General features: G+C 36.8%; 1 protein-coding gene and 1 long non-coding RNA gene across 8 annotated transcripts in view; one reads left to right on the top strand and one right to left on the bottom strand.

Annotated features, from left to right (window-relative positions):
- CC2D2A (coiled-coil and C2 domain containing 2A) overlaps positions 1 to 27,109 on the bottom strand; it is a 144,901-nt gene that overhangs the window by 1,859 nt on the left and 115,933 nt on the right. For 4 of the 7 annotated variants that reach the window (XM_032272850.1, XM_032272856.1, XM_032272859.1 and 1 more), the window contains 9 exons: positions 26,394 to 26,570; positions 24,051 to 24,071; positions 20,521 to 20,724; positions 14,316 to 14,405; positions 13,097 to 13,210; positions 11,075 to 11,209; positions 4,750 to 4,872; positions 2,939 to 2,997; positions 402 to 579 (listed from right to left, as the gene is read on the bottom strand). In XM_032272850.1, the coding sequence (XP_032128741.1) occupies positions 402 to 579; positions 2,939 to 2,997; positions 4,750 to 4,872; positions 11,075 to 11,209; positions 13,097 to 13,210; positions 14,316 to 14,405; positions 20,521 to 20,724; positions 24,051 to 24,071; positions 26,394 to 26,570 (1,101 nt within the window). Of the gene's footprint in view, positions 1 to 401; positions 623 to 2,938; positions 2,998 to 4,749; positions 4,873 to 11,074; positions 11,210 to 13,096; positions 13,211 to 14,315; positions 14,406 to 20,520; positions 20,725 to 24,050; positions 24,072 to 26,393; positions 26,571 to 27,109 lie in introns of those variants that run through there. The other 3 variants (XM_032272864.1, XM_032272871.1, XM_032272885.1) reach the window with 2 other exon arrangements.
- On the top strand, positions 12,399 to 26,673 carry LOC116546698. Its single transcript, XR_004266810.1, has 3 exons — positions 12,399 to 12,843; positions 20,638 to 20,823; positions 26,408 to 26,673. It is a non-coding gene; the product is annotated as an uncharacterized LOC116546698 (long non-coding RNA).

The following is a 27,109-nucleotide window of genomic DNA, read 5'->3' as shown; positions in this document are numbered from 1 at the left end:
CAGGAGAGAGGGGTATATCATCTATTAATAACCACCTTTCTTAGCAATGACAAACAATCACTGTAAAACAGTATTCTTAAAAAACTGCTCTAGGATGTTTTTGTCTTTATGCACAGTTGAGTCTAACATGATTTAGCCAGATATTTTCATTTTATTTGATACTTAAATGTATTTCATAAAAGGTATTTTTCATGGGATATTTTTATACAAAATGGTGGTATTTTGCTATTTAGTGATTATTGAGGTTTAAAACTTATAGTCACAGTTTTTAGTTTATGCTGCTTTAAATATGTACTTCTGGGAGATACTTAGGTCCTTTGATTCCGGAAACGTATTATTGGCTAATTTTCATTTTGACACAAGGAAATCCACAGTCAGTTTAGGATCCATTTGTAACATACCCTGTAGTCTCCCAGCTGTTTTAGCAGTTCTGCTCTGTGGTCATCTTCTACATCGTCTCCTTGACTTTTTTCTAACAGAGGCAAGAAGTGACGCAGAGTAGAGGTACAATACCTATTCCACCGAGTCAGATGGCGTGGCCTCCAGTCCATGATTTTTTCTTTTAGTATTTTTTCAAGCCTGGTCACAAAACATAAACTCATTTGTTGACACTCACTTTTCCCTTGTTAAAAAAAAATATGTAGTGGGGATTCAGATGATTGTATAACTACGTTCTTTGCTGATGGAGTTGTCATTCTCCAGGCATAATGTCTTATAATGGGCTGCCCCTGGGTATTCAAAATAGACATGAAATCCTGCCCTTCAAGGTTATATATGAGTTGACATGGGAAACAGGCCTATAAATAGAAAGTATGTATATTCTAAGAGCCGTAACAGATGCTTGAAATGTAACAGAAGGGAGCACTGAATGAGTTGGGGATAGCTAGATTCAATACATGCAGCAAAAGTTTATCATTATTAATTTTTTTAAAGGCTGGGTGTCACTCTGTTGCCTAGGCTGGAGTGTAGTGGTACAATCACAGCTCACTGCAGCCTCAACTTCCTGGGCTCAAGTGATCCTCCCACCTCAGCCTCCCTGGTAGCGGGGACCACAGGTGCACATCACTATGCCTGGCTATTTTTTTTCTTTTTTGTAGAGACAAGGTCTTGCTACGTTGCCCAGGCTGTTCTCAAACTCCTGGGCTCAAGTGATCCTCTTGCCTTGTCCTGCCAAAGTGTTGAGATTACAGGTATGAGCCACTGTGCCTGGCCATGAACTATTTTTTGAAATGTTTTATGACTATACTCATTGACAGCATATATACAGACAGATGAATTAGACATAGGCATAAGAAGTGGGGCTTATGTTGAAAGCCTCAAATATTTGTGGGGCTGTTAGTGCCTTGTAATTTATTCACATCATGAACAGTGAATTGTATTTATGATGATGGAATTTTTTTCTAAATTGCCTTAAAACTGCCTTTAAAATACCAACATCTCTGAAACTTTATTTGTGATAAGTACAGGTATTGGGTTCATAGGGTGTGAAGTTTAAGCATAGAATGAAGGAAAATAGCTACCATTTATTGAGCCATTTACCAGATACTGTGGTAAGTGCTTTCTGTACATTTTTATTTACTCTAAATAATAACCTTGTGAGGTAGAGAATATTGTCCTGTTTTTACAGATGAGGGGACAGTTTGAGGCAGGATAAGTGATTTGACTAAGGCAAAAGAGCTGGGATTCAAACTGAAACCCTGCTGATTCTAGAGCCTCTTGTACATTCCCTAACTAAATGCATGGGTTTAGAGACCTAGCTAGCTTCTCATTGTTCAATAATCATAGGGACCATTTGTTTTTTGGCACTTAGCACATCTTTGTTTTGGATTTCAAAATGGTCTGCACAGGAAAGTATTGACGAATTGAAGCACTTATATTTCTCCAATTTATATTGGAGAAATATAAGTGCTTGACAATTCATCAATATAAAACAAACAGGTTGTTTGGACATTAGTTCTAGTTAGGGATCTTGAATAAGGCTTTATGGAGAAATTAAGAGTAAACTGATATTTTCTAGTAATAATGCCTCAAGAGGTGTCACACACCTTAATACAGTAGAAACAGCACACACATCTTGAAATCAGAAAGATTGGCTGGGCTCTAACACTTAAACAAGTATGTCGACCTCTCAGCATCGGTTTTCACATTGTGAAACTAGGAGAATAAGTTCTGTTTTACAGGGTTATGAGAATTACAGGGACTCATATAGGCTCTTACTGACCTTCTCCATGTGTTTGGTTCATAAACTAACTGCAGTTCAATAAGCCACTAATTGCACAAAAAGGGTATATTTAAGCTGAGGATTATGATGTGCCTCAACAAGACCTGTAATAACGTGATGTTAAACTCCAATCCGAGGTGAAGTCTCTGTAGAAGTACGTTTTTGTGTCTTTTTTTTTTTTTGTTTTTGTTTTTTTTTTGAGATGGAGTTTCCCTCTTGTTACCCAGGCTGGAGTGCAGTGGCACGATCTTGGCTCACCAAAACCTCCACCTCCTGGGTTCAAGCAATTCTCCTGCCTCAGCCTCCCGAGTAGCTGGGACTATGGGCGCATGCCACCATGCCCAGCTAATTTTTGTTTTTCTTTTTTAGTAGAAACGGGGTTTCACCATGTTGACCAGGATGGTCTCGATCTCTGACCTCGTGATCCACCCGCCTCGGCCTCCCAAAGTGCTGGGATTATAGGCATGAGCTACCGCACCCAGCCTAGAAGTATGTACTACTGGTGTTCCACTCTGGTTAGTTCCACAGTGAGCTGATGCTAAAGGCTCCTTCAGAGCCATAGGATTTAGAGATCACATCTGTACTTGGAATCTATAAATATGAATTAAAGTTAAATTGCCTAAATTGTTTCACATTCATCCAGGCTGACAGTGCTTTAAAGTTTGGTATTATACTCCTAGTGACAGATTACATGTGGATTTATGGATATTATGTTACCTGTCTTGTAGCTCAGCTGCAGCTGCTTTGTCTGAGCGCTGGTAAATTAGCTCTTCAGGCTATAGAAGAGAAAAACGTTCAGAAAGTCTAAAAATCACCTACAGTTAATTTGAACAGCTGTACATCCTTTTAAAAATCTTAAAAATCAGAGTGAACTCTCAGATATCAAGATACAGATAATATAATGCATGCTGATTTACTCATGACCCACTAGAAGTAAAACATCATAATATAGTGCTGTGTAGTTCTTTCTCAATTTCATTTTTTTTCTCTCTTACCACAGAAGTAACCATGACCTGAATTTGTTTTAGCATTCCTTCATTAAACAAGTACTGATTGCCTGCTATGTCCTAGGCACTTTTCACAGGTGAGGGGGATAGGGATTTGGCTATGAATAAAAATTCCTGTCTTCATTAATACATTAATGCAACGTGTTTATGATTTTACTACAGATAATATGTACCCCTAAAAAACATTTCATTGTTGTGCATGTTTTCTAAAGTTTACATAATTGTTATATTTTATGAATATGCAACTTGTGCTTTCTCCCTTAACTTTATATTTAGTGGCAGCAACAAACACTGGAAAGGCCAGGATATAGAAGGCTTCTTGAAAAGAAAGATTTCTATAGCTTGGGCTTGGTGACATCAAAATTTATCCTTAGTGGAGAAATATTTATATATATTTATATATAAATAAAATATAATTGATATATATTTATATATAAATAAAATATATATATATTGATATATATGTTTATAAAAATATATATTATAATGTATATTTTTTTTGAGATGGAATCTCACTCTCTTGTCGCTAGGCTGGAGTGCAGTGGCATGATCTCGGCTCACTGCAACCTCCACCTCTTGGGTTCAAATGATTCTCCTGCCTCAGCCTCCTGAGTAGCTGGGACTACAGATGTGCACCACTATGCCCAGCTAATTTTTGTATTTTTAGTAGAGACGGGGTTTCAACATGTTGGCCAAGATGGTCTCGATCTCTTGACCTCGTGATCTGCCTGCCTCAGCCTCCCAAAGTGCTGGGATTACAGGCGTGAGCCACTGCACCCGGCCAACAAAGATATATTTTTAGAGGGCTTATTAAGATTCATTAATGCTGACTGTTTTAACTGTAAAATATTCCATCATGTAACATAATTTTCTTTTTTGTCATTCCGACTCTTATGCCATTTCAAGCAGTGTTCCTATTAAAAATCTTGTATATATCACCTTGTACACATATGGGAGAATTTCGCTAGGGTAATGCTCTTCAAAGCCTTTTCTGAAAGGTAGATCCAGAGAATAAAATACATTTTATTACAAACCTAGTACACACATACATATATCTATCAAATGAAACAAAAGTTTTAGTAAACTGCTTATGCTTACTACTTAGAATCTACTACTGGTCAGGACCCTGTAAGTTAATTTTCTGAGCCCCTAGTAGATCATACCCTGCAGTTTAATTTGTTGTTTCATTACCAGTCATGAAATCTATTTTGTGAATTGAGATCAGCATTTAAAAAAAATTATATGGAATACATTTTGTGGTACTTTTAATATGGAAATTTTTATATTAAAACTTTTCTTCCACATATGTGTAAGATGTGTATAATGGTCCTTTCACATATATATAAACATACATATCTGTATCTTATTGTGAGTTGAGCTCAAATACATTTAATAAACGAATACTGTTCTAGACTACTCAGGAGTGACTGGAATTAAGGGCCAAAAAACATCTGGTAACCCAGTATAATGATTTCCTATCTTTTATTTGTCTACATTTAATTGTTAATAAAAGATTTATACCTGAACACTGGAAAGGCCAGGATATGGGAGGCTCCTTGAAAAGAAAGATTTCCATAGCTTGGGCTTGGTGACATCAAAATTTATCCTTAGTGGAGAATCATATCGCTGAATATTAAACCAAATCTAAGAAAGACAAGACTACATTAGCATATATGTTAGCATATATACATACACTTACGTGTGTGCATGTATGTGTGGTATATAGAGGCAGCAGATAGCAAGTGTTCATATAGGCTGCACACTTTTTGTCATTTTTTTATTCTAAAAATTGTGCATTTTAGAATCAGTGGCATTATACAGTTGTCACTGGTCATTTTTTCACATTTTTTTCTGAAGTTGGGGTGCACCTTAGTGTTGACTAGATTTGATAAAGTGAGCTTGTTTTTTATTATGAAAACCAAAGCCACTTCTTTCTTAGGCTAGATTTTCTTGACCCTTCTCATCCCAGCCTCCTAATTGAATTGAGTGTCCGTCCATTCATCTCTTTGCATCCAGAGCAACCTGCAGTCTCTGAGATAGCCCTTGTCTTGGTGAGGCAGCATAGCATGTTGGTGCTGGAACCAGACTACTATCATTTGAATTTTGACTTCAACATTTACTACTTGTGTGACCTTGATTTATGTAACTTCTGTGTGCCTCAGTTTCCTTCTGTATAAAAGTGGGATAATAATAGTATCTACCTCATAAGGTTGAGTTGGTTCAGTGAGTTAATCTGTATCTCTTTGAAGAATGCCTGGTATGTAGTAAATGCTCAATAATTGTTAGTTATTTGAAAATGATTATTACTTAGCATTGTTTATAATTGCCTGTCTATTCGTGTCCACACTAGGCTATCAGACTTTGTCCTGAGGACATTCACTACGTGCCTTATTTACCATTGTATCTTTAGCACCTAGCATAGTTCCTGACATACGGTGGTCATACTGAATAACTATGTACATGAATTTTTCTGTTCAGTATACTTAACAACTACCTACTAGGTTCAGGCTCAGTTCTAAATACTGGGGATAAAGTAGTGAATGAAACAGAGTTTCTACCCTCATGAAGTATCTAATAAGAAAAGATAGCAAATAAATAAGTAAATACGCAGGCACTGAGGCTCACATTCATAATCCCAGGGCTTTGGCCTCCCGGTCTGGAAAACATAGTGAGAACCCTATCTCTGAAAAAAACTTTTTTTTAAAAGAAGTAGCCAGGTGTAGTGGTGCATGCCTATAGTCCTAGATGCTTGAGAGGCTGAGATGGGAGGATTGCTTGAGCCCAGGATTTCAAGGTTCCAGTGAACTGTGGTCACACCACTGCACTCCAGCCTGGATGACAGAGCAAGAGACTGTCTAAAACAACAGCAACAAAAAACAAGTAAAAACATGGGATGTCAGATGATGGTATGATGTGGTAAATTGTATTATTAGCCCCAATTCTGCACTCCTTTCTATATGCATACCTTTTCTCACATTACTTTGCAGTTCCTCCCACTAAAAGAGAAGACAGACACTTTTGCATTCCTTGACTTGTGGCCAATGGACTGGGACAGAAGTCACTGTATGGCTTCTGAGTCTATGCTTAAGAGGCCTTGTGTGTTTCCGCTTGTCCTTTTGTGCCTCTGCCATTGTCATTGCCCCGCATCCCAGAATAAACACATATGAAGCTGAGCTGTCCCAGTTCACTCACAGATCTACTATGAGAAGCAGAGCTTGTCTTGCAATCACAACTTGCAGCAGAGTTGCTCAGCCTCGATTAGCAGAACCTCCCCAGCTGACTTACAGATCCCTGAGAATAAATGTTTGAAGCCATTTAATTTGGGGGTGAGTTTTTACTATCTTTATTGTGGCAATAGTTAATTGTGCAAGGGCTATGGAGAAAACAAAAATGGAACATGTTAAGGCAGGCAGGGAAGTTCTAACTGGAAAAATTTGACTTTTCATCAGAAATGCAAGAAGTGATGGAGAAATCTATGATGATATCCAGTAAGGGGCAGTGGTCATTTATGTGTAGGAAACAGCAAGTGTAAAGTGTGCTTTGGTGTGTTTGAGGAATAGCAAGGAATATGAAGTAGTTTGAAAGAATCAGCAAGCTGAAGACAGCAAGTAAGAGATGACATTATCAGAGGAAGTGGGAGAGAGGTGGGTAGGGTGAGTATCAGATCATGGAGGCCCTGTGGGCCATTTTGAAGATTTAGGCTTTGACTCTTAAGTGAGATAGGAAGTCACTGGAGTATCTGTTGGGTAGGGGTGTGACATAATTTGCCTTTCACTTTAACAGGAATTTTCTTTGCTGTTTTGAGACTAGATAAAAGAAGGTAGGGTCAAATGGTGAAGCATTCAGGTTGGATGCTTATTTTGAATAATCTAGGTGAGAGCTACGGTGACTTCAACGAACATGGTAGCAGTAAAAGTGGATAGATGTGGTTGGACTCTGGGTATACTGTGAAGGTAGAGCCAGTAGGATTTGGTGATGGTTTGGATGTAGAAGAGAGAGGAATCAAAGGTGACTAAGGATTCTGGCCTTAATAATTGGACTGATGGAATTGACATTTATTGAGATGGGAAAGACTGCGAAGGGGAGTAGAATCAGGAGTTCCAAGTTTGGGCATCTGAAGTTTGAGATGTCTGTCTAACATCCAAATGAAGATGATAAGTAGGGGATTGGATATTTGAGTCTGAAGTTCTAGGGAGCTAGGTGAGTTACAGGTATAAACTTGGGAATCATTGGCATATATATGGTGTTCTCTGGGAGGAAGTATAGCTAGAAAAGAGGTTTGATGAATTTTGAGGATCTCAAATGTTTCAAATTTGGAGAATACAGAAAAAGTGGCAAAGAGTATAGAGAAGTAGAAGCCAATGAGGTAGGAGGCCTTGACTTGGAATCCAAATCAGAAAATTGGCTTAAGACAAGATCTTTAAGAACTACAATTTGATATAGAGTAGGGTATGTTTAGAAAAGTAGTGGGAAATTGCACTGCATACATAGAGCTTTGAAATCCAGGGTGGAAAGTTTACTCTTAAATCTGTATGCAGTGAAGTCCCTCTAATACTTTCTAAGTCAGCAAATGATGAAAGCTGGACATTAGGAAGCTTAATCAGGCATCATTATATCAAAAAGTGTACTCAATTGGGGATACTATTTAGTTGGTCATTTATAGAAATGTAGGGCAAAACAATAATGGCATGACCTGGGAAATAGCGAAGATAGTATCTATATGATTTTACATTAAGATTGAAGTAGAATGAAGTAAGAGAGAGGGAAACTCAAGAACAATTCTAGGGTTTAAATCAGGGTAAGTGATATCCATAGAAATAGGAAGCCAGGAAGGGGAGCTGGTTTTGGGGGAAATGATTTGAGTTTTGCATGTGCTGTGTTTGGGATTTTGATAAAACACCTGGGTGTCTAGTAAACAGCTGAAAATTCAAGACAGTTTCTGGGACTGGTTACAGAATTATGACTTCTCTGTCAGAATAAACTAGATAAAGTCACAATTAATAATAACAGGTGTGGCCCTAGAAGAAATCTAAATATAGAGTCTTTAGAAACTTCCATTTTTAAGGGGTTGGAAGAAGAGCCAGTGAAAGAAACATAAGAAACAACTATAGTGAGGAAGACCAAATTTCCTTTATCAGTAAACTATCGAGGAAGATAGTGTTTTTTTCATGAAGAAAATTAGTCATGAGTTTTGTGTCAAATGACAGAAAAGGAGAGGAGTGAAAATGAGAAGAAGTCATTGGATTTATTTATTCATTAGCAAGACAATGTTGCTTCTTAGAGTTTAATTTCTGCAGTATGGTCAGGAAAGGAGAGCTAGATTATAGTAGGTTAAGGTCCGAGTGTACTCAGAAAGTGAAAGTAAGAGATACAACCAGTATTTGAAGAACTTGGGGAGGAAAGGAAAGAGAGACAATGTACTTTTGGGTGCACCCAGGTTGGGAAAAGTGTATTTCAGAATTGTTGTACCCCTGAGCATATCAATAGATAGAGAAGGAGAGAGAAAAATAGAGGAGCTAGTTGGATGGATTAGTGGAGCATGGAATGGGAATGGAAACAAGCACAGGGGAAAGGGAAGAGACTTATTTCTTGGAAAAGGAATGACAGGAGGAGAAAGACTGACATCCAAAGAAGTTGTGTGGTGGAGTAGAGAGCAGCTGAGGTTTCAAAGTGCCAGGCCAACAAAGCCAGGAGGAGGTTCTCTGCTGAGTGACCAAGGCTTAGAGCAGGTTTAGAAGAGCTTCGATAGGGGTTGCACACCATCATAAGCCTCTATTACCCATCTCAGAGAAGAGGAGAAAAGAGTGTTCTTTCTTCCTCACAAAACTTTAGCTTTATGAGAATTAATCAACCATACAGTAATTGTTTGGAGTGCTGGTAATAATTTTTACAGATAATGGAATTACTTGAAGACTTTTCCAGTGTCTGTTAACCCTACTTGATTATTAATGACCTTAAAATGATCCCCTAAACGTAGATGAGGCTTAGCAGATCACTTTTGATTATGATATGACTTTAATTAAAAATAATAATTAACATAGGAACAGTGTTCCACATTGCTCTTTACATTTGTAATTAATAGTTCTGTAGTTGTCATTTGCTGAACACTTATGAAGCATAGATGTTTTGCTGGGTGCTTGAATATATTATCTCTAAATTTTAGCAATAACTCTTAAAAAAATGGACTGATGCTCTTCAGAGAAGGGTGTATACTCCAGGAGTATGGAAAGAAAAAATTAGATGTTCCAATTATTTCTTTTTATGTTGAAAGTAGGTTTTGTTATAATGTAAATAACATTGATACAAAAAATATAATTCATAAAAATATGCATGTTGGGATGCACGTACAAACAGTTTTTATAGACAGAAGCACAAAGTTCAGAGACTGCTAAAGTAAATGATGATTCTGAAAACAATCATTCAATAATTTGCCGGGTGCAGTGGCTCATGTCTGTAATCCTAGCACTTTGGGAGGCCAAGGCAGGTGAATCACTTGAGGCCACGAATTTGTGATGTGCCTGGCCAACATGGTGAAACCCCATCTCTACTAAGAAAACAAAAATTACCCAGACATGGTGGCATGTGCCTGTGGTCCAAGCTACTCGGGAGGCTGAGGCAGGAGAATCACTTGAACGCAGGGTGTGGTGGTTGCAGTGAGCCGAGATGGCACCACTGCACTCGAGCCTAGGCAATGGATTGAGACTGTCTCAAAAAAATAATTAAAAATAAAGAGTTGTTACTCTGTTAGGTGCTTAACATTAATTATCTCATTCACTTTTCACAACTACTCTATAAGAACTAATTAAAAATAATTAAAGACTTGTTACTCTGTTAGGTGCTTAACGTTAATTATCTCATTCACTCCTCACAACTACTCTATAAAGTAATAACTTTATTATTATCTCCATTTTACCAATGAAGAAGCTGAAGCTGTGAGGGATTGACTTTCCCAAGCTCACACAGCTATAGTAAATGATAAAATTGGAGTTTAAACTGAGGCAGTCTGATCCCATAACTCATTTTCTTTTTCCTTTTTTTTTTGAGACAGAGTCTTGCTCTGTTGCCCAGAATGGAATGCAACCCCCGCCTCCTGGGTTCAATCAGTTCTCCTCCCTCAGCCTCCCAAGTAGCTGGGATTACAGAGGCATACCACCATGCCCAGCTAATTTTTGTAGTTTTAGTAGTGACGGGGTTCTCCATGTTGCCCAGGCTGTTCTCGAATTCCTGACCTCACGTTATCCATCCATCTTGGTCTCCCAAAGTGCTACAGGCATGAGCCACTGCACCTGGCTCCATAACTTATATTTTTAACCACTACTTTATTTAGTACCTTTACAATGAAATCAAACAGCCCTTAAAACTGGCTGCAACCAGAATTACCTGGGGATATTACAGGTCAGGTGATACTTGGGAATCTCCCTTGAAAAAAGAGCGAAAGAGACAGAGAAACCTAATCTGCTCAGGTGACAAATTTGCCTCAGTCAGTGCTTAAAACACTGTGAGTTAGAAATTGTAAACTCTATTTTGGATGAGAAAACTAAGGACAGACCCAGGACACAAACTCTGGTCCTCTGAATCTAAATCCTGTATTTCCTTGTTACCGTGTTTTGTCATTCCGCTTCTCAGGCAGATCAGGTGACTAACTGAACTGAAGTTTTATTTAGCAGTCTGCCACTGTGCTTGACACTGAATTTCTTTAATTGGTGTATGTCTATGTGTGTGTGTATATATATTCATTTATATAAATATTTTGGATACATAAAATATTATTTAAATCAATAGGTCAATTATTTTAAAAAGGAAACATCCATCAATTAACCATATAAGAAGAAATGTTAATACTTACATTATCAGGACCTATTAAACAGCCCACATTTTTCAAGGGACAGAATGTATCAAATTGTCCATAAAAATGTCCACTGCAGGGATTCCATATTAAATAATGACCTTGCTCCCAAGTTAGCACATAGGCAGTTGGACCCTGAAAGAAAATGGCCATTAAAACCAGTTTTCAACTATTTATGCAATGAAGAGCAATACTAGCTTGCACAGACAATTCATTATTTTGCTTGAACCCCTGATTAGTGAAATTCCATGGTTAATGGTGAAAACTACTTTGAAGTTCTAGGTTATGCTGAATTTAAAAAGTAAAGATGAATGCTTAGTTTTGCAAAATTCTTGCATCTGGTACTAGTGCAATGACTAAATAAGGATAGTCATCATCTTACCCAACCAATATATCTTAGGATTGGCTGAAGAACTATGAGTGAAAATAAGCAGTCACTGGCGTTTTCTTCTGAGTCAGTAAGACTGCCATTTAAGTCTATAGAAGGCTGATTATGTCTGAATAGAGATATTTCTGTTTCTAATATAGTAACTTACATTTGACAAACATTTGTAACTGTGTAAATGCATAGTAGATTTGAAAGGATATGTACCAAACAGTTAAGAATGACTGTACTTGGGGAGGGGAGTAGAATTGGGAGTTGGAGAAGTAGAAGTTCCTTGTCAAGGTATTCTGGGTCTTCTGAAAAGGGACTCTACTTTTTACACAGAATACTTACGTATTGTTAGATTCTATTTTTACAATGAGAATTCATTCATTTATTTTCCCTGTATAATTTTACTTGATGTTCACAACAGTTTTCTGGGGAAGGCAGGGCAGAAATTATCCCAGTTTCCTATAAAACCCAGAGTTGTGCAGTGACCTACTTAGTGTCACACAGCTAATGATAAGCAGGCACGGAACCTTGAACTTCAGCCTCATGACTTCCTAGCCCAGTGTTCTTTTCCTGGGACCAAGCTATCTGGTAGATAATGATGGAGACTTAATTTGAACATGAATATGATACTACTTTATTACCTGCCTTGCAGCAACTCGAATTTCCAAGCATTCCTAGAGCCTTGTGGCCTCTTTTTAAAACCCTCTTTGGCCGGGTGTGGTGGCTCACACCTATAATCCCAGCACTTTGGGAGGCTGAGGCGGGCGGATCACCTGAGGTCAGGAGTTCGAGACCAGCCTGACCAACAAGAAGAAACTACATCTCTACTAAAAATACAAAAATTAGCTGGGCGTGGTGGTGCATGCCTGTAATTTCAGCTACTCGGGAGGCTGAGACTGGAGAATTGCTTGAACCCGGGAGGCAGAGGTTGCAGTGAGCTGAGATTGCACCATTGCACTCCAGCCTGGGCATCAAGAGTGAAACTCTGTCATGAAAAAAGAAAGAACAAAAACCAAAAACCCTCTTTGGATAAACTGCTGTAATCCATGTGAATTTTCTAAACTTACCTATTGTATCAGAAATTTAGGGATATTTATAGTGGGCTAGGGAAAACTTCTAATAGTCTCCAATCTAATAAAAATAAAAATGTTAATATAAAAATAAAGCTGCTAACATTCTTTTCATTCCTCCTTATCTGCTTATTCCCCTTTGCCTGCCAGGTCAGCGGCAGATACTTGTAGAAGCAGTACGCATGAAAGGAGAGATCTCTAACCTTAGCACACTCCTTTGGATCCTCTTCATTGCAAAGCATGAAGATTCCCACATCACTAGGGGAATCTGAATGCTTGGGAACATAGCTGGAAAGAGGCCAATACTAAAAGGACAGAGCTAGGTGGGGACTTTGGATGGTAAAGGGTTTGGGTTTGCCAAAAAATAATCTCAAATGTTGCATAGGGCCCTGAGGACCACTGAAAACCATTTCATGTCTTATCACTGGTAGTTCTCTCTGCTGTTATGGCATCTCTGGGCCACTTTCCTAGGAACCCAAAGAATCGTTATGAAAATATTTCCTGTCTGTGATCTAGAACATACAACTGGATTAGTCAACTATGCTCCTCTGTTAAAGCCAGCCTACGTGGTCTTACCTCAGGAATAGCATTGCCCATCACCAGCCAGGCCTTCTTACCCAGAGACAGAAAGTAATTACACAGTAGTACTGCATGTTCTTCTTCATCCCCTGCCAGGAGATCAAGAAATTGCTGACCAAAAGAAAAAAAGTATGTCATATTAACTGAATGCTTTACTCTGGATTGGCTTGGCAGGTTTCTAATATGTCATATGCCTTGAAGTGTAAGACCTATAATCTTTCCCCAAATTTTGATAGTATGTTGATAATTCATTTTTTAAAATAAACCACTTTTAGTGGACATGGTGTTTTCTCTGACATTGATGATATGGATTTCTAGAATCAATAGTCACTATGATTGTGGTAGGGTTGGGGAGACATTTCAAAGTTTCATTTTTATTTTTAATGTATATATGATAGTTCATTATATGCTAAACAATCTTTAAAGCACATTACTTCATTAAACTGATTTAATTCTAGAACAACCCTTTCAGGAAGGTACACTCCTATTTGTTCATTTTATAGACGAGGAAGTGGAGGTACAGATTAATAAGTAACACTTAGGAAGTAGTAAAGCCAGTCTAGCTCTAGAGCAAAGGTCCTCAATTCCCAGGCCATGGACTAGTACCAGTCTGTGGCCTGTTAGGAACTGGGCCGCACAGCAGAATGTGAGCGGCACACAAACAAGCATTACCACTTGCCTCTTGTCAGATCAGTAGTGGCATTAGATTCTCATAGGAGTACAATATAAATTATATGAGGGTAGAGACTATGCTATGTTTATTTCACTTATAGCCAGAATTTAGTATAGCATCTGGTATGTGGTAAATGACCAAAAAGTATATACTGAATAAATAATGATATGCCATGCCTTACAAAGCCCATAAATTAAGGAATATATCATTTCTAATTATAATATAGAATGTAATTTTGGTATTTTTCATGAACAAAACCAAGAAGTTTTATGGTAATACTGGGAGGGTAAATCAGCATTAAGACATCTGAAGTATTACTTTTAAACTTTTTGTGTGAGCAATTAATTTTTTGTTAACTTATGAACTTTGGGAAAACTGAACCTGGAAGAAAAAATGCTTCAGAATTTAGCTCATATTACTAAACAGATAGCCAATTAGGTTTTTATGACTAATGAATGTTGCAATTTAAATTTATGCAAGCAGTTAGCTAATATTTCATTAAGTCAGCTCACGTTAGTAAATTTGTGAAGAAGAACTACTTACATCAGATGTGCTCCATAGGTCACAGATTCCAGCAAATGAGACAGTGTCAGGCAAGAAGGGAATCAAGGACACATATCGAGCCACCAGTTCCTGTATAATGAAAATGAGCTTTACGCCGGGCGCGGTGGCTCACGCCTATAATCCCAGCACTTTGGGAGGCCGAGGCGGGTGGATCACGAGGTCAAGAGATCGAGACCATCCTGGTCAAAATGGTGAAACCCCGTCTCTACTAAAAATACAAAAAAAATTAGCTGGGCATGGTGGCGCGTGCCTGTAATCCCAGCTACTCAGGAGCCTGAGGCAGGAGAATTGCCTGAACCCAGGAGGCGGAGGTTGCGGTGAGCCGAGATTGCGCCATTGCACTCCAGCGTGGGTAACAAGAGCGAAGCTCCAACTCAAAAAAAAAAAAAGAAAATGAGCTTTACAAAAAATAATTTCTAATAAAACAAAACGCTGCATCCCCTACCTGATTTCTTAAAATAAATCTCAAATGTTACAACCATTTACATGTACAAAATGAAACTAATACTAAATGCTTACTAAATATTATATAATATCATTTTCATCTTCACCAAACATCCTATATGGAAGGTTTTTGTTATTACCCATCCTTTACAGATGAAGAAACTGTGTCCCTTTGACAAGTCTTTTTTTCCCTTTCATTTCACACTTCTTTACTTTCTGGTATAACAAGACTTTCCAGAATCATCTTGAATTTTCACTTAGCCCAGTCTTGAAAATAGTCATTTCTCTAAGGAGCCCTGGTTGAGAGGGTAATAGTATTTGGGAATCAAGGTCTGGGCATCATTGTGGCTATAACTTCTATTTCTGTAATTTCTAAGGAAGTTAATCTTTTAATAAAATTTTGTTTTATGTCTATTGACACAATTGTTCATATTTATGGGGTATGGTGTGATGTTTCAATGCATGGTATACATTGTGTAATGCTGAAATCAGGGTAATTGGCATATCCATCACTTTCAACATGTATTATTTCTTTGGGGTGATAATACTCAAAATCCTCTCTTCTAGTTAGCTGGAAATATACTATACATTATTATTAACTATATGCATCATACTGTGTAATAGGATACCAGAACTCATTCTTCCTAACTGTAACTCTGTACCTGTTGAACATCCTCTCTCCATCCCCCCTCCTGCCTTCCCTCCTCAGGAGGGAAGAGTAGAATAATGAATAACACTAATAATGAATAACACTATTATAATAGTGAATAGTGAGTAACACTATTCTCTCTATTTTGAGATAAACTAGCCAGGCCTTTCTGTGCCTGGCTTATTTCACTTAACATGCCCTCCAGGTTCACCCATGTTGTCACAAATGACAGAATTTCATTCTGTTTTATGGTTGACTGGCATTCATTGTGTATATATACCACATTTTCTTTATTCATTCATCCACAGATGGATACTTTGCTTGATTCCCTATCCTGGCTATTGTGACTAGCACTGCAATACACGTATGAGTGCAGATACTTCTTCGATATACTGATTTCATTTCCTTTGGATACATACTTAGTAATGGGATTTTGCCAGATCACATTGTAGTTCTAATTTTAATTTGTGAGGACCTCTATACTGTTTTCCAATAATGGCTGTATTGATTTAAATTCCCACCATTGTGTATCAGAGTTCCTCTTTCTTCAGACTCTTGCCAGCATTTGTCATTGTTTGTCTTTCTGAAAAGAGTCATTTTAACTGGAGTGAGGTGGTATCTCGTGGTTTTGATTTGCATTTCTCTGATGATTAGTGATGTTGAAATTTTTTTCATGTTTGTTGGACATTTGTCTTTTTTTGAGAAAATTCAGCTCTTTTTCTGACTTTTAAATCAAACTATTTGGGGTTTTCTGCTATTGAGTTGTTTGAGTTCCTTACATAGTCTAGAGTTTAACATCTTGTTAGACACATAGTTTGCAATTACTTTCTCCTATTCTGTAGGTTGTCTATTGACTCTATTGATTGGTTCCTTTGCTATGCAGAAGCTTTTTAGATTGATGTAATCCCATTTGTCTATTTTTGCTTTTGTTGCCTGTGCTTTCGAGGTCTTATAAAAAAAATCCTCCCAGTTAAATTTCATAAAGTATTTCCCCTATACTTTCTTTCAGTGGTTTCATAGTTTCAGTTCTTACATGTAATTCATTAATCCTTTTAGAGTTGATCTTTGTATATGGTGAGAGATGAGAACTCTAGTTTTTGTTCTTTTCCCTGTGGATATCATTTTTCCAACACCATTTATTGACCAGACTGTCCTTTTTCCCAGTGTGTGTTCTTGGTGCCTTAGTCAAAAGTCATTTGGCTGTAAATGCATGGATTTATTTCTGGATTTGCTATCATGTTCCATGGGTCTATATGTGTTTTTAGACTAGTGCCATGCTGTTTTAGTTACTACAGTAGTATACTTTGAAGTCAGGTAATATGATGCTTTCAGTTCTTTGTTCTTTTTCCTCTAGGTTACATTGGCTATTTGGGATCTTTTGTATTTCCATATGAATTTTAAGATGTTTTTCTATTTCTGCAAAGAATGCTCTGATATTTTGATAGACAGTGTATTGAATCTGTAGATCGCTTTGAGTAATATGGATATTTTAACAATATTAATTCTTCCAATCTGAACACAGGATATCTTTCCATTTATTTGTGCCTTCCTCAATTTCTTTCATCAATGTTTGTAATTTTGATTGCAGAGATCTTTCACCTTGTTGATGAAATTTATCCTTAGGTATCTTATAACTTTTTGTAGCTGTTGTATTTGGGATTACTTCTTGATTTTTTTTTCCAGCTAGTTCATTATTGGTGTATAGAGACACTACTAAATTGTGTATGTTGATTTTGCTTCCTGCAGCTTTAATAAATTAATTTATTAGTTCTAACAGTTTCTTGATGGGGTCCTTAGGGTTTTCTAAATTTATGATCATGTTATCTGCAGATGGGAGCAACTTGACTTCCTCCTTTCCAATCTGGATGCCCTTTATTTATTTCTCTTGGCTAATTGCTCTAGCTACAACTTTCAGTACTGTGTTGAATAGAGTTGGAGAAAGTGGGCATCTTTGTCTTGTTCCAGGTCTTAGAGGAAAACTTCAACTTTTTGCTGTTCAGTATGATGTTAACTGTGCGTTTTTCATTTATAACCTCTGTTGTGTTGAAATATGTTCCTTCTATACTCAATTTGTTGAGTTTTTATCATGAGGGATGTTGAATTCCATTGAATTCTTTTTAAGCATCTATTGAAATGAACAAGTGGTTTTTGTCCTTGATTCTGTAAAGGTGATATATCGCATTTACTTATTTGCCTGTTTTGAACCATCCTTGCATCCCTGGGATGGGTCTCACTTGACCATATTGCATGATCATTTTAATATATTATTGAATTTGGTTTGGCAATATTTTGTTGAGGAGTTTTAGAGCTATGTTTATCCTAGAATATAGGCCTGTAGTTTTATTGTTGTTACTCCTCTAGTTTTGGTATCAGGATAATGCTGGCCTATAAAAAATGACTTTAACAGACTTCCCTTTTCTTTTTTTTTTTTTTTTTTTTGGAATAGCTTGAGCAGAATTGATGTTAGTCTTTATTTAAGTATTTGGTGGAATTTAGCAGTGAAACCATCAGGTCCTAGGCTTTTCTTTGATAGGAGGCTTTTCATTACTGCTTCAGTCTCATTACTTGTTATTGGTCTGCTCAGGTGTATTTCTTCATGATTCAGCCTTGGTAAGTTGTATATGTTCATGCATTTATTTGTTTCTTCCAAGTTTTATAATTTGGTGGATAGTTGTTCATAATAGTTTCTTATAATTCTTTATATTTCTGTGGTATCCGTTGCAGTGTCTTCTTTTTTATTTGATTTTATTTATTTAAGTCTTCTCTCTTTTTTCTTATTCCAGCTAAAGGTTTGTTGATTTCGTTTACCTTTTCTAAAAATCAGCTCTTTGTTGCATTGATCTTTTGCATTTTTAAGTCTTTATTTTGTTTATTTCTGCTCTTGTTTTTATTATTTCTTTCCTTCTACTTATTTTGGGTTTAGGTTCTCTGTACTATATTCCAAATAATTTCTTTGCATGTGTATTCCAGTTCAATAATTCTCTCTGTATTTAATTGTATATAATGTATCTCTTATTTAACTGTATTTAATGTTTTAACTTGTTTAATTTCTAATTTTAACTATTATCTCTTTTATTGTTATAAGTTCCATTTGGTACTTTAAAAAATCTGTCTGTCAATTCCAATGCACTATTGTTTTTAAATTATACTTTAAATTTCCCAAATTTCTTAAACATATTAAACACATCTACTTTATATTTTATGTACAATAATTCTTCTATCTGGAGTTTTTGTGGCCTGATTCTTCAGTCTGTTGTTCTTCTGAACTCTTAACCTTCTTTACGGTGACTTACTTCTTCATTGATGATCTTTTACCGTATGTTCATGTTGCTTGGAATTTTTTTCTGTGGAATTTTTCTGAGGCTGAATTTGAACGGCATTCTTCTAGGAATATTTGTGGCATTTGTGTTTGCTTTTGACAGGGATCTAGGGGCATTACCAACAGGAAATACTTTCAACTAGATTTTCAGTTGAAGTTTTTTTGGGTCATACAGGTAGTATAAATTCCGGTCTCGAATGTGAGTAAATACAGAGTAGAGGTTAGAAAATTTTCTTTTTTTCTCTTCTCTCCAAAGTCAAGACTGAGACGGCCAGGGTTCCTTCTGAAGACAGAGCACTTCCTGGTTTATCCATTGATGGTATTACCCTGAAGAATATCAACTCTGCACTTGAGTCTCTAATTCAACCTTCCAGCCTGCTCTAGCCCTATGCATTATCCCTGTCTCCCACAGCCTTGTAGCTCATTGAAACCCAGCTCTAGTCATTAGGGATTATCAGATAACCTGACAGCAAACACTATTTCAAGCTCTCACTCTTGTAGAATCTTGCTTTATTGTTTCTTGTCTCTTATATTTTCCCTTTCACTTTACTTTCATTTCAGCCATGATCTATTAGATATTTTATTCATCACCCTTAAATGTTCTTCACTGGGAGAAGTTTTCTGCACATCAACTATGCTATGAGTAATATAAAAAGCAAGTGAAATGTAGAACACAAAGTGGGGTTTTTGATACATCTATATCTACAAATAGATATATCATTACCCTGTTTCTAAATTACTATGTTAGTGACTATTAGCAGCAATAACTCCCTATATTATCCACTCTCCAAAAGCAGTTATGGATTATGGTATTCACGTAAAATCAGCCTGGTTAACATATGGCTTCTGATTCACACAAGTTTGTGATGGGTATGGTGCTCTGAAGCCAGAGAATGGTGCATACATATTTAATGGCCCAGTATGGAAGTACTTTGGAATGATGGTCTAAATGCTGAAAATACTTAAATATTTGAAATAATTTTTACTTAATTTGAACTCAGTGAACTTAATTGAACATATAGCATTAGGCATAATACTGAATAGTTGTCTTAGTAGAGTAGAATGTATGTAACTTCTGACATTAGAGGCATCAGTTCAAATCCTAACAAACTTATTGAGAATACATAATGAAAACGTGTTTATGTGATATATTTTAGAAGTGTAAAGTATTTTCCATATGTTACTTTTCCAACACTGTAGTGCCAGGGACACAGAAAGCACTCAATAATCTTTTGTTGAAACAATGAACTAAGGGTTGTTATCATCCCAGGTACCTTTAGATTTTTATTTTATTTTTATTTTGTTGAGACAGAGTCTCTTGCTCTGTTGCCCAGGCTAGAGTGCAGTGGCATGATTTTAGCTCACTGCAATGTTCACCTCCCAGGTTCAAGCAATTCTCGGGCCTCAGCCTCCCGAGTAGCTGGGACTACAGGTGTGCACCAGCACAGTAGGCTAATTTTTGTATTTCCAGTAGAGATGGAGTTTCACCATGTTGGCCAGGCTGGTGTCAAACTCCTGGTCTCAAGTGATCTGCCTGCCTTGGGCCCCTAAATTGCTGGAATTACAGGCATGAGCCATAGCCCAGCTGCCTTCAGACTTTTCTAAAGAAAGAAAACCTCATGTTAATAAAAATGCTTTAATCATTACTTTTATCATTAATGATCCTGATATAGTTAATATCTTAAGTACTATGAAATATGGTAATTAAAATGGCTATATATTTAAACTTGAAAACAGTTTTAGCATAGCATTATTTGCTATGAAATACTTACTGCAGTTGCCTGTAGATTATTGGGGTAGACACTAAGGAGCTCCTCAGGAGGGTTTAAAGGTTTGAGATAACGTGTGATAAAAACAGTTTTTCCATTTATATCAATTACTGTTGTAAGGCACTGACGATTTGGGAACTTGAAGGCACATTCAGCTTGAAACTTCTCACTTGCTTGAAGTAATTTCTCATCTTCCTGAGACTCAAACTTCAAAAAGAAACACTTCATAGAGTTTATATATGATTACAAGAGAGAAAGTGCATGTTCAGATTCCACAGTCAACACACGCATTAAATGTATGGTTTGGTAATTATGACCTACTCCTTACAAAGCATGTCCTGCTGTCCCTGCAGCTTTATTTATATTAAATTTGTAGTTTGAAAATTAGACCGACTCATTTAATACTTAAAATATATTTGAAAGGATTGAAAGAAAGTAGTTAACAGGCAAACAGCCGTATGGAAACTACTACATTAATGAAATAATCTAAGAAAATTAAACTGATATATGAATTCTGATTGATAAGGCTATAATTAGGTAATAGAGTTTTGTGTGTATCTTGATGTTGGTTTTAAGTGTGCCGGCTGTGGAGGCCTCAGAAAATCTAACATCTCAAATGCAAATCTTAAGCAACTCATGTTAAATGGACAGCAAATTTATGAATCTATATCAATGTGCTAAAACGTTTCAAGTCTATAAGTACTGTTATAAATAATGGTAATGCATCTCAAAGGAAAAAAGAGGCGGAACTAGAAACATCAAATTTATAAGAATTATTTTAAATAATTCCCAGCAGTTTTTTTTTTTTTCTGAGGCAGGGTCTTATTCTGTCGCCTAGGCTGCAGTACAGTGGCACAATTACAGTTTACTGTACCCTCAAACTCCTGGGCTCAAGCGATTCTCTCACTTTGACCTCCTAAAGCAGTGGGAATACAGGCATGAGCCACTGCATCCAGCCACTAATTCCCAGACTTTTAAAAAGTAACTCAAAGCAGATGAAACAGAACAAATGTAAATTTCCTTTACACACATATTGTCATTCTTCCCCCTAAAGCTGCTGCTAACAAAAATAATATGAAAAAGAGTGAGTGTTAAAATATTTTTAAAAGATTTTTGGTAAAAATATTTGCATAGTTAGTTACATTTTAAATAATTTCAGAACCAAAAATTTTATTTTAAAAATTAATTTTGGGGTCTAGGCACAGTGTCTCATACCTGTAATCCCAGCATTTGAGAGGCCAAGACAGGAGGATCACCTGAGCCCAGGAGTTTGAGACGAGCCTGGGCAACATAGTGGGGCCCTGTCTCTATCAAAAAAAAAAAAAAAAAAAAAATTAGCCATGTGTAGTGATTCCTGCCTGTAGTCCCAGCTACTTGGGAGGCTAAGGTAGGGGGATCGCTTGAGCCTAGGAAGTAGAGATTGCAGTGAGTGGAGATTGAGCCACTGCACTCCAACCTAGGCAACAGAGTGAGACTCTGTTAAAAAAGAATAGTAATTTTAAAATGGAATTTAGAGGCAGTGCTTGAAGATGTTTGGTTTTCTTTTTAACATTGCAGGCTGCTGACATGTGACGTATTTACTCCGTCTTTCCCACAAAATAAGATTCCTGACTTCAGGGATTTTGTTTTTTTGTCTCTAGTATGGAGAATGCTACTTGGCACATAGTAAGTGTTTAACAAATGAATGAATGAATGAGTTAATGGAAAACATTTTATTACTTTTTATGACTTCAAATAGAATCTAGATTATCCCAGTTGTTCTTGACTGCCCCTTATATTGGGGCTAGCTGTGGCTTCTATTTCAAATTTGATTACTATACCCTAAGAAGTTGGGGTAGTGGTTATAGGAGTTATTTAGGATGGAGACATCTCCAGAAGCCTCCTATATATTCTCATAGGTTGTCCGCCAACATCTAAATCTTAATATCATCAGAGTCATAACTGCCTACTGCTCAGCATAGTGCCAAGACATAGTAGCTACCTAATAGAAGTTATGAGATATATATAAATAAAACTAAGTGAAAGAGGTAAGCTCATAAGGCTTTGGTGTAGGTGTATCACTTTTTCCTAATGTAGAATGGTCAAGAAGTAATTGTAACTGTGGAAAAATGGAGAATTATAAAACAAGAATGATGTACAGAAAAAAAACCACAGTTGAATTTATTCCTTTTCCTCTAAGCTCTTTCATTTATTCATCCAGTTTTTGAAAAATGTTTGTTGAGAGTCTGAAAACTTCCAGACACTATGTATAAATGAGTATGAAAGATTCCTCTGAATGAACTTTTAGTCTACAGGGGAACACTAATAAGCTATCAAGGCCTTAAGACCTACAGTGCTGTGGGAGCATTTAAGAGAGGCAGCTATAGGCACTGTGCAAAAGAACAACAACAATCTTGAATCATTACTGATTATTGGCCTTCCAAGTTAAAAAAGGAAAAGTATGTCTAATGTTTTTTCTACCACTTGGATTGGAATGTTCTGTTGAGTCTCTTGGCTCTATAAGGAGTGTTTCCTTAGGCCTGTGTTTGAATATTTCTTATGAACACCCAGCATACACATGGTAAGCGTTTAGTCTTTAATACTTGTCTAGGCCACCAAGATCCCATTTTATGGTTTGAAACAGAATTTAAGAATTAGTAGTTTGCTATGTTAGTGATCTAAGAAATGCCAAGAAAAAGCTAAATACAGAAAGAATTTGGGTCATTTATGATGAAACAAATTAAGGTGGCACTGACAAATTCAGTTTGATTCAACAGAAAATTTTTGAAAGATTCTTGACTGGTTCAATTCTTTGGCCTCTAATGCAAACATTTATAGAAAACTGAATGGGTTTACATTGCCTTTGAAAAGCTACACTGGCCACACGCAGTGGCTCACACCTGTAATCTCCGCACTTTGCGAGGTTGATACTGGAGGATCACTTGAGCCCAGGAATTTGAGAGCAGCCTGGGCACATAATGAGACTTAACTCTACAAAAACATAAACAAAATTACCTGGGCCTGGTGGTGCACACCTGTGGTGCCAGGTACTTGGGAGGCTGAGGTAGGAGCATTGCTTGGGCTGGAGAGGTTGAGGCTGCAGGAAGCCATGATTGCACCACTGCACTCTAAACGAGCAACAGAGCAAGACCCTCTCTCAAAAAAAAAAAAAAAAAAAAAAAGAAAGAAAAGCTGTACTGAGACAGCCCCAACCCACCAGAAATAACTTTTGGAGATACACTGTCTCTGCGAGAAGCAGCTCATGAGTTTTATACATTTGCAAAGAGTGGAGCTAGCTCCCAGTATGCAGGTAACATTCAGACTGATGACTTCTTAGATTCAAAGCTAACTAAGAATCTTTCTGGTAAAATGAAATGGGCCAAAAGACAAGGCAGGACATTCTTCACGGAACTGGAGACACTTGGAATTCAATGCCCAGGCATCACACACACATTAAGATACAACACCTGCCCCCCAGGTAGCAGTGGACAGAAGCAGCTAATTAAAGCCTAATAACTACTGACCAATAAATAGTAAAACAAAATACTTAGTACCTTCTTAAGCATGTTACTCATCTATCAGAAGCAAGAAAGAAAAAAAGAAAAAGAAACAAGAGGCAGGCTTTATTAAGAGAAATAATCTTTTAAAAAACTTATTTTTAACCAAGATCAGGTAAAGTAAGTGATATTAAATAAGAATTTCAGGAGTTTCTATATATCTTTAAAAATTTTCCATTAATAGATATGTTTAAAACATCTTGTTGAATTGTTCCATATGGCATGGTGGTAGAGGAAAGACTCTAATCTGCTAATCCTGGAAGTACTGCTGTAAGTGGAAAAACAATTCCAGGTTGTGGACGCTATAATTTTAGGATGAGTACTTCTCTTTCCTGAATTGTCTGCAGGTGAATCACTGAGTGGCGTTTTATGCCACTGCATGTTTTGGACATAAGGGTCCTGTCAATCAACATAACCTTCCTTATCAAACAGCCACAAAGAATCTGCCTTCCATGTTTTTTTTTAAGCCCTCATTTTAGAGGCCTAAGGTAAATGCGTCCTACAGCCACAATGGGTTAGTGACCTGCCACCAAAGGCAGAATCTGACTGCCATTTAACAGCTTTAGGGAAGGAAGACTGTAGGACTTGAGGACTGTGGTTCAGACCCCTGGAGGCCTCTTCAAAGTCCTGCAGTAAGAAGTCAGGGCTTGTGAGGGATGCCTAGCATGGAGGAGTCTTGGGCTTTCATCCTTTCTGCCAGGATAGACTGCTTTCACATGTTTTAGAAACTCACCCCCAAGGTGGGGTTCTAGCTGACTGCCTGTTCTTCAGTTACATATACATAGAAATAGCAAAATCTTTTGTGTGGAAGTATTTTTGTGTGTAAACATGTTTGTTGGCGTTCTTTTGAATTTATATATGAAGACAAACATTCAGAATATATTTTTCCCTTTTAAAAAATATTTTGAAATGGATATATTCTAATGTTTTCTAGAGAAGCACCATTTTACTGACAAAATTAATATAGGATTAATTTAAATTTCAGTACATTTGTTTTTTCAGTACTTTTTTTTTGGTAAAAGCTTTGCAGATGGGAGATAGTAATAGTATTTTTTTCTCTGCAAACCAAATTGTAATACTGGGGAAAAAAAAGGAGTGTGTTTGTTTATTTTATCTCTATCTAAGTATTAATTATAATAGAGTAGAGTAGGCACAAAAATTTGTACAATATAGGTTAGTAGCTAACAACAACTTATGATTATACATGAATGTAAGCTTGGAGGACTTTTTATCTGCATTTCTAGCCTACTGTACCCCAATGCCTAAGAAATGTCTGTCACATAGACGTGCTGAATATATACAGTTTAGAGTCAAACAGACATGGGTTACCTCTGCCTATGTCACCTTGCATAAATTGAACCTTATTTTTCTCTTCTGTATATTGGAGACCCCGTGTCTAAGACACCTGTGAGTATTAAGGTGAGAACATGTATCCAAGGTTTGACATAGTACTGAGGACAGACTAAGGACTCAGTACATCTTGGTGGTGGCTGTTGATTTTATTACTGTATTTGTTTACATATGAATAAGAGGTCACCATCAATATATTCGCCCAAATCCAATGAGGGCAGTATGTATAAATGTTGTATACAAGTATGTTACAGGAAGACATTTATTTCTTAACCCATTTATGCCTGAGGTTGCAATTTTTTGAATTTTTGCAATCAGACCTAGGTGATAACCTTGAGCAGTAGGATATAAATAACTCCCACTTGCTTAGTGTTCCAATAATGAAACACTTGGCATAAATGGGTTTAATGAAGGTTCAGGAACAGTTACTAACCAGTGAAAGTTCTGGAAACTCTTTTCTGGAGATATTTAAAAGCATACTTGTACATGCATTTATTTGTTTCATGGAATGAATTGAGGTGACTCATAAAGGTCATCTAGTCTTGTGATCCTATGAATTGATTCAATGCATAGCATAGCCAAAGATGTTAGATTAGACATAGAAATATATTCTTGCCAATACTTGTGAAATAAAAGAGCAATCTGATTTTCTAGTTTGTGATATTTCATTTTCTTCACATTGAGAAAATTCTTCTAGAAGCAGAGCATGTTTATATTTGTCTTACTTTGACTAAAAGTCTTAAGTTTTAGGCAAAGCAAGACAAATATAAACATGTTGCCGATTGACCCAATTATTGGTTCAGTGAATGTACAAACCCGCACATCTGTTTTTCACCACCATTCTATCTAAATTGAAAGAATAATAAGTGGAGATTGAAGTAAGAAACCTCTGTTTGTGTAGCACAGTCAACATCATAAAAGCGTAGCCTAGCAAGCATTTCTTGTGTTTTAATCAACATAGACATGGGTTTCCAAACTATAAGCCATTACCTTTTCTTGAACAGACTCTCCAGGAACCAGCTGGGGCTCAATTGTAATAAACAGAGTGATGTAAGAACCTTCACTTAAGTTTCGGACAGAATCAAAACCCCGCTCAAGAATCATATTTCGCTCCTTACTGTAGCCCAGAAGAACTGGGGGAATATCTATTTTAAATGTTCCATCAATCTGTGAAGAAAATATAATTTGGTAAACATCCTGATGCTTTTTCCAACAGAAGTTCAGAGGCAAGTGTCAACTCCTCATTGTCTAATAAATTGAATCAAAACTGCTCAGACTGGCATTCAAAGCCAACACCATCTTTCTAACCTCATCTCCCTAAGCACTTTCCAGAAAGGGCTCTATACCTACTTGCCTTCTTTTCATTGTTTAGCAGAGGGTGTACTGGATATGCAGTTTGCCTGGGTTCAAATCTTGGTTTAAAGGCAGTTTTGGGTTCAAAACTTGGTTTACAAATGAGGAATCTGAGGTTTCCTCATTAGTAAAAAGGAGTCAATGATAGTATCTACTTTGTGGGGTTATTATTAGTAAATGAATAAATGTAAAAAAAAAAAAACAGTAAGAAAATTGTCCAGCATATGGTAAGCAGTCAATAAATATTGGCTAGTGGCCATTCCCCATTTCTAGAATACCCAGCTTTTCTGCTCTGTTTTTCAAAATTTTAATTATTTTTCAAAGCTTAGATCAAATGTTATCTAAGGGTAAAG

This window comes from Sapajus apella, unplaced genomic scaffold (assembly GCF_009761245.1).
Source record: "Sapajus apella isolate SASKATOON/1434 unplaced genomic scaffold, GSC_monkey_1.0 scaffold5, whole genome shotgun sequence".
NCBI classification, from domain to species: Eukaryota; Metazoa; Chordata; class Mammalia; order Primates; family Cebidae; genus Sapajus; species Sapajus apella.
The sequence above is the reverse complement of the archived record's forward strand: the minus strand, read 5'-3'. Positions and strand labels throughout refer to the sequence as shown.